The sequence below is a fragment of the Pelophylax lessonae genome (assembly GCF_965119305.1).
Source record: "Pelophylax lessonae genome assembly, chromosome: 9".
NCBI classification, from domain to species: domain Eukaryota; kingdom Metazoa; phylum Chordata; class Amphibia; order Anura; family Ranidae; genus Pelophylax; species Pelophylax lessonae.
The window spans coordinates 101,555,258-101,568,471 of record NC_138776.1 but is presented as its reverse complement, the minus strand read 5'-3'; the positions used below and the strand labels follow the sequence as shown (position 1 = coordinate 101,568,471).

Sequence of the window (13,214 nt, the reverse complement as noted above, 5' to 3'; positions counted from 1 at the left end):
AACAAAACTTCTCCTCACCTTTTGCTTTATTTACAAATGAAAAGGTTTGGGATTTCCCCTCATGATGGTCACCAAGAGAAATAGAGGGGTGAAATGCCACTATTCTCCAGATGGCTTTATTGTGATATTTAATTTCATATAAATCAGGGGATTTCCTGACCTCCCCTTGCCATTTTGCTATAATTTCCTCAGATATAATGTGTGTTTCATCGCCCATATATACACAAAATGAAAAAATGAAATGTCTTACAAGAAACATTTAACATCATGGCAATCCGCAACCAGCCTCTCCAAAATTCAAAATGACCCTGTTCAACAATGGACACATATTTGCTAAAAGAAAGTGAAAACATAAATTGTTATCAATGTTGTGGGCAATAGGATTTATTTTTAGCAACATTTCAAGGTATTGGGTATTTATATACAAAAATTACCATATTTCTTATTACAAACCCAAGATGGGACATGTGTCAATTCATAAACCATACTGATATTTCCAGCTTGTTCTCATCCTGTAGAGGACATACTTGGTGAGAGTTTGACTAGGTCTTCCAATTAAGTCTATAGTTCAGTCTTTCAGGATAAAGAAAATTCCAGAGAACTGCTTTCTAATGCTCCATACCCATTCATCTTCTTCAGTTTCAGGTTGTCTACAGCTACAATGGGTGCAGAAAGGGGTTTTCCAGAGGAGAACATTTCACTAATTTCCATAAAGGTTTTATTCTTTGTTTCCGGGATCACAAAATAAACATAAACTGCGACAAAGATACAGACCCCACAAAATACCAGGTAGGAGAAGGCTCCAGCTGATACCTAGAAGACAGACAAGAGTAGTTTAGGACTTGCTTGTTAAATTGTATGCATTGCTGCCTTCATTCAAATTTTAGAAGTCTATCCAGAGCCATAATGGTTGGCAATTGTGATTGGCGATATATAGAAATTGTCAGAACTATTGTAAGAAATAGACATATTTTTCATAATTGCCTGTGAAGATTTAAGAACTGAATGAGCCCCAATAAAGAGAAACTTGACGTCATGTTTCTTTTTCCTTTGTTTTTGAAGAGTGGTACGCTGTAGTTTACTAACCCTTGAGATAAAGAGCTATATTCTATAGTCACCATATTTGAAGAACCGTGAATATAATACTCTGGAAAGCACAGCCCATGAAACTGCTGATCCCAGGTGAGACAACTGTGGGGGAAGATTTACTTACAAGGACATCTAACAGACCCCAAAGAGACAGCTGTAAAATGGGTTATTCAATTACCAGATCATTGTCTCAACTCTGGGAAAGTAAAACACAGAAGAATGTTTTTTGTTTTTTTTTTTTCTTGTCATCAACTCATTTTATACAGACATTATTTTCATATAAGAATATGAGCACAAGTATCTATAACCTCCATGGTCCATCATATACCAAGTGGATGTGGAAATTATGGTTATATTGACAATATTCCATTGAAAAGTATATTATATCTGTTTTATAGTAGTGTATGGTGATTAGACTATATTCCATATTTGATATCCTATATTCCATATTTGATATCCTATCTCAAGTCATGATTGCATTGTTCGCAAATCTATTGGTCAATTCAGTGTTTCTCAACTCCGGTCCTCAAGGCACACTAACAGGCCAGGTTTGCAAGAAAACTGAAATACATCACAGGTGATATCATTTGCTGCTCAGTGATTGCAGTATTTTAGTCTGCATCTCCCCAAGGTAATACTTAAAATCTGGCCTGTTAGTGTGCCCTGAGGACCGGAGTTGAGAAACACTGGGTCAATTCACACAGCTGCACCTGGCAATGCAATGTTGCACTGTGTTCAGCAGCATAAAAAAAAAAAAAAAAAAAAAAAAAAGAAAAGAAAATGAAATTTATATATATTATACATATAAACACACACACACACACACACACACACACACACACACACACACTTTTTTTCTCAGAAAATAGGACCAAGAACTCAATCACGACCCCCCAAAATCCCCTCCCCACACACACACACCATCAAAGCCGCATCAACTAGTGGCCGTGGTCAAATTTCACTAACAGTGGGAGAGTCCTGAAAGGGCATTAAATGCCAGAAATACATTAGATACAGAGTGCACAGTTCAGGGGTGCCCTACCTGCAGAGTTTGAGGATGTATTATGTACAGAGTGCAGAGTTCACCCTTCTTCCACAACTGCTTGCCTCTGCATTGCTTAACCACATCTCAGTTTCACCCCTCTTCTGCTCTGACCTCTGCATGCAACCCACCTCCACTGCCCCTATATTCTGTCCCCCGCCCCCCCTTCCTTAAAAGTGCCACCATCTTCCATCTTACTTTTCTTGTTGCATTAAGCTGAAGCACCCAGACGAGTCTTACCTTCCTGCACACTGTAGGTGGCTCCACCTCTCTCACTTGCAGGGAAATCATCCAGTGGGGTTGTTGGCATCCACACTGCACCACAGCAATTGCATCTCCCTTGTCCCCCATCCTGCACTTAGTGGCAACCACTTGGGAGGTCAGATCTATGGGAGCCGCTGGTATACAAGTTGTCACTTGTAAAAACAAAAGCTAGATTTTTGTGTTTACAAGCGACAGTGGTGAGCAGAGGGCCTGGGCCAGATACACCCCTCACATTTTTGTAAATATATTATATCTTTTCATGTGACAACACTGAAGAAATTACACTTTGCTATAATGTAAAGTAGTGAGTGTACAGCTTGTATAAGTGTAAATTTGCTTTCCCCTCAAAATAACTCAACACACAGCCATTAATGTCTAAACCGCTGGCAACAAAAGTGAGTACACCCCTAAGTGACAATGTCCAAATTGGGCCCAATTAGCAATTTTCCCTCCCCGGTGTCACGTGACTCGATGTTACAAGGTCTCAGGTGTGAATGGGGAGCAGGTGTGTTAAATTTGGTGTTATCGCTCTCACTCTCTCATACTGGTCACTGGAACTTCAACTTGGCACCTCTACATGAAGATGGCCTAGGTTATAGGAAGATTGCCAAGACCCTGAAACTGAGCTACAGCACAATGGCAAAGACCATACAGCGGTTTAACAGGACAGGATCCACTCAGAACAGGCCTCACCATAGTCGCCCAAAGAAGTTGAGTGCACATGCCCAGCATCATATCCAGAGGTTACCTTTGGAAAATAGACGTATGAGTGCTGCCAGCATTGCTGCAGAGGTTAAAGGGGTGGGGGGCGTGTCAGCCTGTCAGTGCTCAGACTATACACCGCACACTGCATCAAATTGGTCTGCATGGCTGTCATCCCAGAAGGAAGCCTCTTCTAAAGATGATGTACAAGAAAGCCCGCAAACAGTTTGCTGAAAACAAGCAGACTAAGGACATGGATTACTTACTGGAACCATGTCCTGTGGTCCGATGAGACTAAGATAAACTTATTTGGTTCAGATGGTGTCAAGCGTGTGTGGCGGCAACCAGGTGAGGAGTACAAAGACAAGTGTGTCTTGCCTACAGTCAAGCATGGTGGTGGGAATGTCATGGTCTGGGGCTGCATGAGTGCCGGCAATGGGGAGCTACAGTTCATTGAGGGAACCATGAATACCAACATGTACTGTGACATACTGAAGCAGAACATGATCCCCTTACTTAGGAGACTGGGCCGCAGGGCAATATTCCAACATGATAACGGCCCCAAACTCACCTCCAAGACGACCACTGCCTTGCTAAAGAAGCTGAGGGGAAAGGGGATGGACTGGCCAAGCATGTCTCCAGACCTAAACCCTATTGAGCATCTGTGGGGCATCCTCGCATGGAAGTTGGAGGAATGTAAGGTCTCTAACATCAACCAGCTCCGTGATGTCATCATGGAGAAGTGGAAGAGGACTCCAGTGACAACCTGTGAAGCTCTGGTGAACTCCATGCCCAAGAGGGTTAAAACAGTGCTGGAAAATAATGGTGACCACTAAAAATATTGACACTTTGGGCCCAATTTGGACATTTTAACTTAGGGTTGTACTCACTTTTGTTGGCAGCGGTTTAGACATTAATGGCTGTGTGTGGAGTTATTTTGAAGGGACAGCAAATTTACACTGTTCTACAAGCTGTACACTCACTACTTTACTTTGTAGCAAAGTGTAATTTCTTCAGTGTTGTCACATGAAAAGATATAATAAACGATTTACAAAAATGTGAGTGCGAGATACTAATACACACACACACACACACACACACACACACACTGCTCTAAAAAATGAAAGGAACACTTCAGATCTCAATGGTGAAAAGTATCACGCTGGATATCTATACTGATATGGACTGGCTAGTGCGTTAAGAACTAACTTTCACGTCTGCCACTTGTGCTCAGGGTGAACCTGCTCTCATCTGTGAAAAGGGCAGGGTGTCAGTGGCGGACCTGCCTATTCTGGTCTTCAATGGCAAATGCCAATCAAGCTCAATGGTGCTGGGCAGTGAACACAGCGCCCACTAGAGGATGTCGGGCCCTTAGGCCACCCTCATGAAGTGTGTTTGATTGTTTGGTCAGAGACATTCACACCAGTGGCCTGCTGGAGGTCATTTGAAGGGCTCTGGAAGTGAAGATACCAGTCCTGCTGATGGGTTAAGGACCTTCTAAGGCCCTGTCCACGGCCCTGTCCAGCTCTCCTTAGGTAACTGCCTGTCTCCTGAAATCTCCTCCATGCCCTTGAGACTGTGCTGGGAAACCTTCTGGCAATGTCACGTATTGATGTGCCATACTGGAGGAGTTAAGACTGTCTGTACAATCTCTGTAGGGTCCAGGTATCGTCTCATGCTACCAATAGTGATACTGACCCTAGCCAAATGAAAAACTGGTGAAAAAAAAAACAGTAAAAAAAACAGTAAAAAAAAAAAAAAAAAAAAAAAAAAAAAGAGGAATAGGGAAAAGAAATGTCAATGGCCTTCACCTGTAAAATCATTCCTATTTTTGGAGTTCGTCTCATTGTCTCTAGTGCACTTGTTAATTCCATTAACACCAAAGCAGCTGAAACGGATTAACAATCCCCTCTGCTACTTAACTGACCAGATCAAATATCCCAGGAGGTTTTTATATATATATGTTGTGTGTAGGTTTTATTTTATTTTTATTAATTAAAAAGCTGCGTCTGGGACTCTAAAATTGCTGCTGCTCAAAGCAGACGTGTCAGTATAAACTATGGGTAGCCAGGAGTGCCTACGTTGCCGATTACACACTTAGGCCCCTTTCACACTTGTGCGACCTAAAATTCATGCGGTTTTGCCACAATTTTTTGCAGCGATTTTGACTGGACTTGAAGCAATACCTGTGTAATCTTGAGGTCTATGGACCTCAAAACACATCAAAGTCAGACCAAAGTAGTGCATAGACTACTTTGAAGTCGCACAGCTATGAATGGTATTCATTGGAAATCGCTGTACGACTTGTCGTCATCAGACTTTGCAGTTACAGGGCAAGTCGCACAAGTGTGAAATGGGCCTTACGTTTACTCATTGGCAGTGAATAAGTCAATCATGCATTAGCGATTTGACCATTTCTGAATGACTGAAGGTTGAGGTCATTCTGTGCATACGTCACTGCCACATGACAGACACAATGAGACATGTAAACACCAATAGTGTGCAATTAGGGATGCAGGCACCACTGGTTACACATTGTTGATATTTTTAGATAATAAATTTAGTCGTGGGGGCAACAAAGAATATAACTAAACATAAGGGCTTTATTATAGCCATCATTTTGATGGAGTATAGTCTATGACTAGGAATTGATGATATTTACATGCCGGCCAGCGATAGCCATTATGCTCCATTTATGCTGTACGCATGTAAACATTATCCAAACAATTCATGTGTACAGTATTAAACACAGGATCTGGCTTCCAGAAAGATCCTGCATTTAAATTCAGTAATTGCGTGTGCTTCTTCTAATGTGCCCTAAAATATAGAAATTAAAGCTCTATGTTCATTAATACCTTGTTTAATTTATGTGTTTATTTTAAATTAAAGAAGTGGAAGTACTTGAATTTGACTTAGTATTAGCCACAGGTCAGACTAGGAGAAGAAGTATCAACCCAAAAAAGATAGGCTGCAGTGCGATTGGGCCCAAATGGTATATGCCGATCGTCAATCTGTTCTCTTTAAACTACTAATTCCCTGCCCCCATGTAATAGCGATGGAGAGGAAGACATGTTTGTAGTTGTGTACTGGGGTGACAACCATGGCCCACTCTGCAGATAAAATAAATTGAATAACTATAGTCACAGTGGATGGATGAGGAACTAGAATAAGTATTACTCAACTGTGGCAGAAAAAAAATAACACAAAACAAAATCAGGTCTCCCATTTGCTAGACATGGCTGTGCTGTGTGGCAGAGCGCTGTAAATCTCAGGACTGGGTGGACAGGAATACCTCTGGTAGGTAAATGGCTCCCATAGATTTCATCTGTTTATTTAGTGGCTTGTCTGAAGTCCAGCTTAATTAATTTCCCTCCGTCCTATGTAATGACCCATAAGCGTCTGTTTTATTGCAAGATTACCCAAAATCACACATGCCAAGTTTGTGAGCAAAGTAAATTTCAGGCAGTCAACTGCTGCTGTTGTATAAAACAGCCATAATTTTTATATTATATATATATATATATATATATAATATATATATATATATATATATATATATATATATATATATATATATATATATATATATATATATATATATATATATATATATATATATATATATATATATATATATATATATATATATATATACATACATACATACATACATACATACATATACACACACACACACACACACACACACACACACACACACACATATATATATATACACACATAACATTTGATTACTATAGTCTAATTTAGAGTAGCGAAAAAGTGGCATTAGAAGCACCTTTTCTGCTAAGCTCTAATATAAGCCACCAGCATGAAATATGATTTTACCCAGCACCCTTGTAGACAGCTGCAGTCTATTTTCTCCACTGCAGGCAGCCCTTGACCACAGTGGCATTGCAGTTGGAGGGGGAAGTCTAGAGGAACATAGTTCCTCGATTTCCTTGGTAACTGGGCAAGCTATCCGATTGGATGCTGCCGCCCCATGCAACTCTGGTAGCCATCTTGGGTTGGGCAGAGCCTATGTAAGGCCCTGGCTTGGTGTGCATTTCACGTGAGTGGTGTAGGGATAGGTCACCCGTCAGACAGGGACAGTGATTAGCAACATGGAGAGGTTCCAAATGAGTAGGGGGAAGGATAGGGACACACCATCTTTCCTTGAGACTTCCCCATTTGGGCACAGACCAGCCACACTGCATTCTGCCCCTCAAGACAGACACTGTCGGCACATTCCCGAAACCTGCTCTTCTACACATCACTGTCACCTTCTGAGTTTTTCTGGTCAGGTGCCTTCCCCCCGCGCTGGTTGTGAATTGCTGAACTTTAACTTTAATACAAGTTCAGTTTTCTGCATTTGGATTCTGAGTGTTTACTGTCATCGCATCATGCAGCACCTCCCCACACCCGGTGTAGCTTCACAGAGGACAATTACAATACCTGAAGGAAGGGGAACACAAAACCAACTGTAAAGTTGGACAACCAGTTCAAAGTTCCTCCTACAATGTAAGCTGCTGGACGATGAGATTGCGTGAAGAGCTCTCCTGTCATTATAAAAGGTAGTCCAGCTGAAAAAAATAAATAGAATTTCATTTTTTAAATCAGATCAGTCATCAAATAGCATATATTTTCTAGCAGAACAAAAAAGTAAAGTCTTGAGATAAAACATAACCACTATACATTGACTAAACAATCTAATGAAAGTTTAAAGTTATCTATACTCGATTAAATTTCAATTAATATATTGTATAGTAATTTACTAGAGTGTTAAAGGATATCTAAATCTAAGAACAGAAATGTAATATATTGCAGCTTACTAGCCCGTAGATTTGATGGCTGCAATAAAGGCAAAGTTTAGATACAGCTTCCCCCGTGGAAGCTGGAAATCACTGTAGTAGATACCGCTACTGCAGTGATTGACTATGGTTTCTGGATGTGATTCAGATAACACTTCTCTTTGTGAATACAATACATTCTCTGATTGGACGAGGCGGAGAGGCAGGCTGGTGATTTCACAATCTCCATCTCATCCAATCTGAGAATACTTTGCATTCATTGAGAAAGCCAGAGGCGATCACTATATTAATGGCAGCCAGGTATGGAAAATGCATAGTTACATTGGTGTAAGATGGATCAATACAACTATGCAAGAACCTCAACTTGAACGTTACTTTTCTTTCTGCAGGTTAAGATCATTTTCAGCAACCACAGAAAATAGCTATTGGTCTTTTCAGAAATACTGTGTATTAGTTCCTTCCTGTGAATGGAACTTATATACATGAGGGGGGGAGAGTCTATGCTGGACCATACCTAGATCCCTAGGTGGACAGGAACATTTTGAAACTATGGCAGGTATCTCTTACTTGAGTAAGCTAAACATAACCCAGCCCTCCAGGCTTCATTTATAGCTAAATTATCACTTTGGGAGCTCACATTTATTGTTAAATGAGGACACTGGGTTTTCATAATAAATGCAAAGGGTTACAAAGATCATTGAACACTCTTAACCTCTTAAGGACCAGGGGATTTGGCTGCTCAATGACCACTGCGTTACTTTAAACGGACAATTGCGCGGTCGTGCGACACTGTACCCAAACAAAATTGATGTCCTTTTTTCCCACAAATAGAGCTTTCTTTTGGTGGTATTTGATCACCTGTGCAATTTTTATTTTTTGCGCTATAAACTAAAAAAAGAGCGACAATTTTGAAAAAATTACAATATTTTTCACATTCTTTTATATGAAATTCTCAAAAAAAAAAAATGTAAAAATCAAAATTTAACATTTTAGGCCAATTTTTTTTCTGCTACATATTTTTGGTTAAAAAAAAAAAAAAAAAAAAATCGCAATAAGCCTATTTTGATTGCGTTTACTAACTACGGGAAAGATTTATGTAATTTTTATTGTTTTTTATTTTTTTACTAGTAATGGCGGCGATCTGGGATTTTTTTTTTTTTGCAGGAATGCGACATTGCGGTGGACAGATCGGACCCCTAACTGACATTTTTGACACTTTTGGGGGTACCAGTGACATTACTACAGTAATCAGTGCTAAAAATATGCACTGTTACTGTAAAAATGACACTGGCAGGGAAGGGGTTAACATTACTGGTGATCAGTGGGTTACATGTGTCCCTAGGGGCGTGATTCTAAGTGTCAGGGGGCGTGGCTTGTGAAGTAATCACAGAGACATGCGATCCTATATAACAGGATCACATAGCCTCTGTGATTACTTCAGGAAGAATGACAGACGGCTGTGTTTACATTAGCCGTCTGTCCTTCTCTCTCTGCTGCGGGAAATTGCAAGTGGCCGGCGGAAATCGGAGCTGCCAGTCACACGCACTGGCTACCCAGCTAACGAGCGGGGGGCGGGAGCGTGCTCGCCCCCTAGAGTCTCCTGAATGAGCGACATAACATAACGTCGCTTTGCCCAGCAGCGGCTGCCTGCCGCAGTAAAACTGCGGCAAGCGGTCGTTATGTGGTTAATGACAGTATCCAATGCAAATCAAGGTTCTCTTGAGGTTTGTGCCTCCTCTGCTGGGCAGGTTACATTGATACCCTTTATTACTATAAAGTAAAACAGACAAATTTGTCAAACTGCAGCCAGCTAAAACTATTTTTCAAATGTTTGGCTACAGTTTATTACGGTCTGTGTTCCCATTGGGGAGAATCCTTTACTATTTGCACATTATACTATGACCTAGTATAATCCCTTACTATTCACATGTACTGCAAGAAAATGTATTTGCCAGGTTCTAATTGTGAGATGAGAGACAGAGACAGAATACACACACACACACACACACATATACATATACATATACATATACATATACATATACATATACATATACATATACATATACATATATATATATATATATATATATATATATATATATATATATACACACATACACACACACACACGTACATACACACACAGTAGAAGCAATTTCATAACATATATATCGAACAAATGAGGGGCGAAAGATTGCAAAACCAATCATTTGTCACTCAGTAAATATGCCCCAGTCTTCTGACTTGGCTTTAAAAGTTTATATTGAATTCCTATTGTGCTGGTACTAATTAGAATGCATCATATTGCTGCATGCTTATAAATACAGAGCAGAGTTTGTACTGGCCAGGAGATGGCAGACACCCTCAATTTATAGTTTTACTAAAGAAATGGAAACCCAGGCAAGTTAAACCACTATTCAAGTACAAATATTCTTTACTTGAATATATACACATACAAACAAATCTATATATAGTGTCATATGAAAAATGGAAATTGTGAATTTAACATATTCAAGCAGGCAAACTTTAGATCTCTATTCAAACATTGTATACAGATAAAAGGAATACACTTAAATTAAAACCACAAGACAAAAATGCCTTTTCATTTATTTCCATAACAAAATTATCAATACATGTGTAGCACTGTCCCTGTAGGGCTTACTGTGTGATGACTTAATGGGCCTCCTCTGATTACCTGCAGACAGTCACTTAGGGTACAGTTCACACATTCACCCTTACTCCCAATGGCTTGTTAGTCAAAACAGTCTAGGGGTGTTTTTTTTTTTTGGATGGGAGAAGGGAATAGTGGTATACTCCACCTGGAACTATATAAAGTTGATAAGGACAACTTTCACTTGGCCAGGTTTGAAGGTCAACACCAAAAATGTCTCTCATTGATTTTTTTTATTTATTTTTCCCTAACGAGTTCCTTCAAGGCATCGTGGACAAAAATATTTTTGCCCAACAGTTCATAGAGAACAAACCCAACTTCTATCATGCCCGTCCTTTCAAATGGAGACGCCTAACATTAGAAGAGCTTAAATTGTTTTTGGGATCTACCATCAACATTGGGCTTAAAAAAAAAAAAAAAAGGAGTTTCATTTCTATTGTTCCACCAAACCCATCCACCACATGCCAATTTATTCATCGGTCATGTCCAGGTCCCGCTATGACATTATAATGCGCTTCCTGCATTTTAGCAATAACTCGCAGTGCCCTCCCCGAGATCATCCCAATTTTGACAAACTCTATAAAATTCGCCCCCTAATTGATTTCTTTTTTAAGAGGTTTCCTGAAGTTCATGTCCCTAACCAGAACATCTCTGTGGACGAATCACTGGTCCATTTCACAGGCCGGCTGGGATTTAAGCAGTACATTCCCAGTAAGAGGGCTAGTTATGGCTTAAAACTAAACAAGCTCTGTGAAAGTACCACTGGGTATGTGTAAGCCTTTCACGTGTACAAAGGCAGAGACTCCCAGCTCCAGCCCCCCTGAGTGTCCAATGTACATGGGAATAAATGGGAAAATTGTCTGGAACCTAGCATTCCCACTGTTGCAAAAGGGGTACCACATTTATATGGACAATTATTATACAAGTTTGCCCCTTTTCCACCACCTGTACCTGAGGAAAACCTTGGCCCGCGGTACAGCAAGAAAAAACAGGAAGGGCTTCCCGCAGCGTCTAGTAACCACAAAATTACAAAACGGGGAATCCGCAAGCCTTAGGAATGAGAAAGTGTTGGCTGTGAGGTGGAGGGATAGGAAGGACGTTTACATCATGCCCACCATCCACGATGACACCTCAGTGGAACTTCGAAGAAGACGCGGACCCGTTCGAAAGCCTGGTTGTATCCATGAGTACAATAAGTTCATGGGCGGGGTGGATTTAAATGATCAAATGCTGCAGCCCCATCTCCAACACGAAAGTCCCTCTTTTGGTATAAAAAAGTCGCAATTTACTTTTTCCATTTAGCCATTTACAACGCATATGTCACCTATCAAAATTCTACAGAAACACCAAACACCTTCCTTCAGTTTTTTTGAAGATATTGCCACTGTCCTGATTTACCAGCAAGGACCCCCCCCCCCCAGAAAGCATTCGTTCTGATTGTGTCAGCAGAGTTCATGAGCACCATTTCCCTGACCATATCCCACCATCAGAAACCGGAAGAGGACGCCAAAAAAAAAAAAAAAAAGTGTCAGGTGTGTAGCAAAGAGAAATTAGGAAAGACACCAGTTTTTATTGTGCCCAATGTCCCTCCCAACCTAGCCTATGCATCGGAGATTGCATCAGACTGCCACTTCCCCTTTTTCAATTTCGGTGCTAAATATTTTCCTGCTGCCTCAAGCAACCAGATCACTGCCTTCCATGTGAACCGACCCTGGCCTGTAGATCGACTCAACCTCTGCCTGCATTGTTTATCGGCCACGTTTCTGCCTTTCATGTGAACTGACCCTGGACTGTTTATCGATTATGCCTTAGCCCAGGGGTCCTCAACTTCAGTCCTCAGGGCCCACTAACAGGCCAGATTTTAGGTATAACCTTGAGGAGATGCAGACTAGAGTACTGCAATCACTGAGCAGCAAATTACATCACCTGGGATGTATTTCAGTTATCTTGCAAACCTGGCCTGTTAGTGGACCCTGAGGACCAGGGTTGAGGACCACTGCCTTAGCCTACCGTCTATTTTTGCCTTTTACCTGCACTGACCTCGGCCTGTTCTGACCATGTTTTGTGCCTGCCACTTAGACTGATCTTTCGCCCTGCTACTGTAGTAGTGGGATTCAAAATAACACAGGTGTCTCACTTTTGTGAGGGGCTTCAGAATAGTGTTCTGAGTTGAGAAAACCAGTTTTTGGTTTTCTCTGGGTTTTGTAATCCAGGAACAGGGTCTGGAGTCGGAGGCTTCAAAGCGATTTGGGTGGGTGAAGACTCTACCCCTGTCCCCATTTTCTCCCAATTGAGGCCCTAAGCTTGATGGTCCTGCCTGCTGCCTGGACCAATACTTTGACTGTGCTGATAATTAGGGATGATCGAACGATTCGGGTCGACCATCGGTTCGACCCGAACATTGGCTGTTCGAGGTTCGGTCGAATTCTGAACTTTTTGCTGAAAAAGTTCAGAATTCGGCAACCAGAACCGACCAAAATGCAATGGTACAGGAAATGGGCTTTAAAAGCCCGTGATTGGACCAGAACCATCAGTAAAAGCCAATTGAGGGGGCAGGAGTGGACCAGAACCCTCAGTAAAAGCCAATTGAGGGGGCAGGAGAATGCTAGGAATGTGATTGGAGTGACTAGGG

General features: G+C 41.0%; 1 protein-coding gene across 1 annotated transcript in view; it reads right to left on the bottom strand.

The window, feature by feature from the left end:
- Positions 1 to 493: 493 nt before the first annotated feature.
- LOC309563537 (solute carrier family 2, facilitated glucose transporter member 9-like) overlaps positions 494 to 13,214 on the bottom strand; it is a 117,885-nt gene continuing 105,164 nt past the window's right edge. Inside the window, exons 11-12 of the mRNA XM_082267989.1 lie at positions 7,553 to 7,680; positions 494 to 813 (exon numbers count right to left, since the gene is read on the bottom strand). Coding sequence (XP_082124115.1) covers positions 577 to 813; positions 7,553 to 7,680 — 365 coding nt within the window. The 3' untranslated portion in view covers positions 494 to 576. The remainder of the gene's footprint in view (positions 814 to 7,552; positions 7,681 to 13,214) is intronic.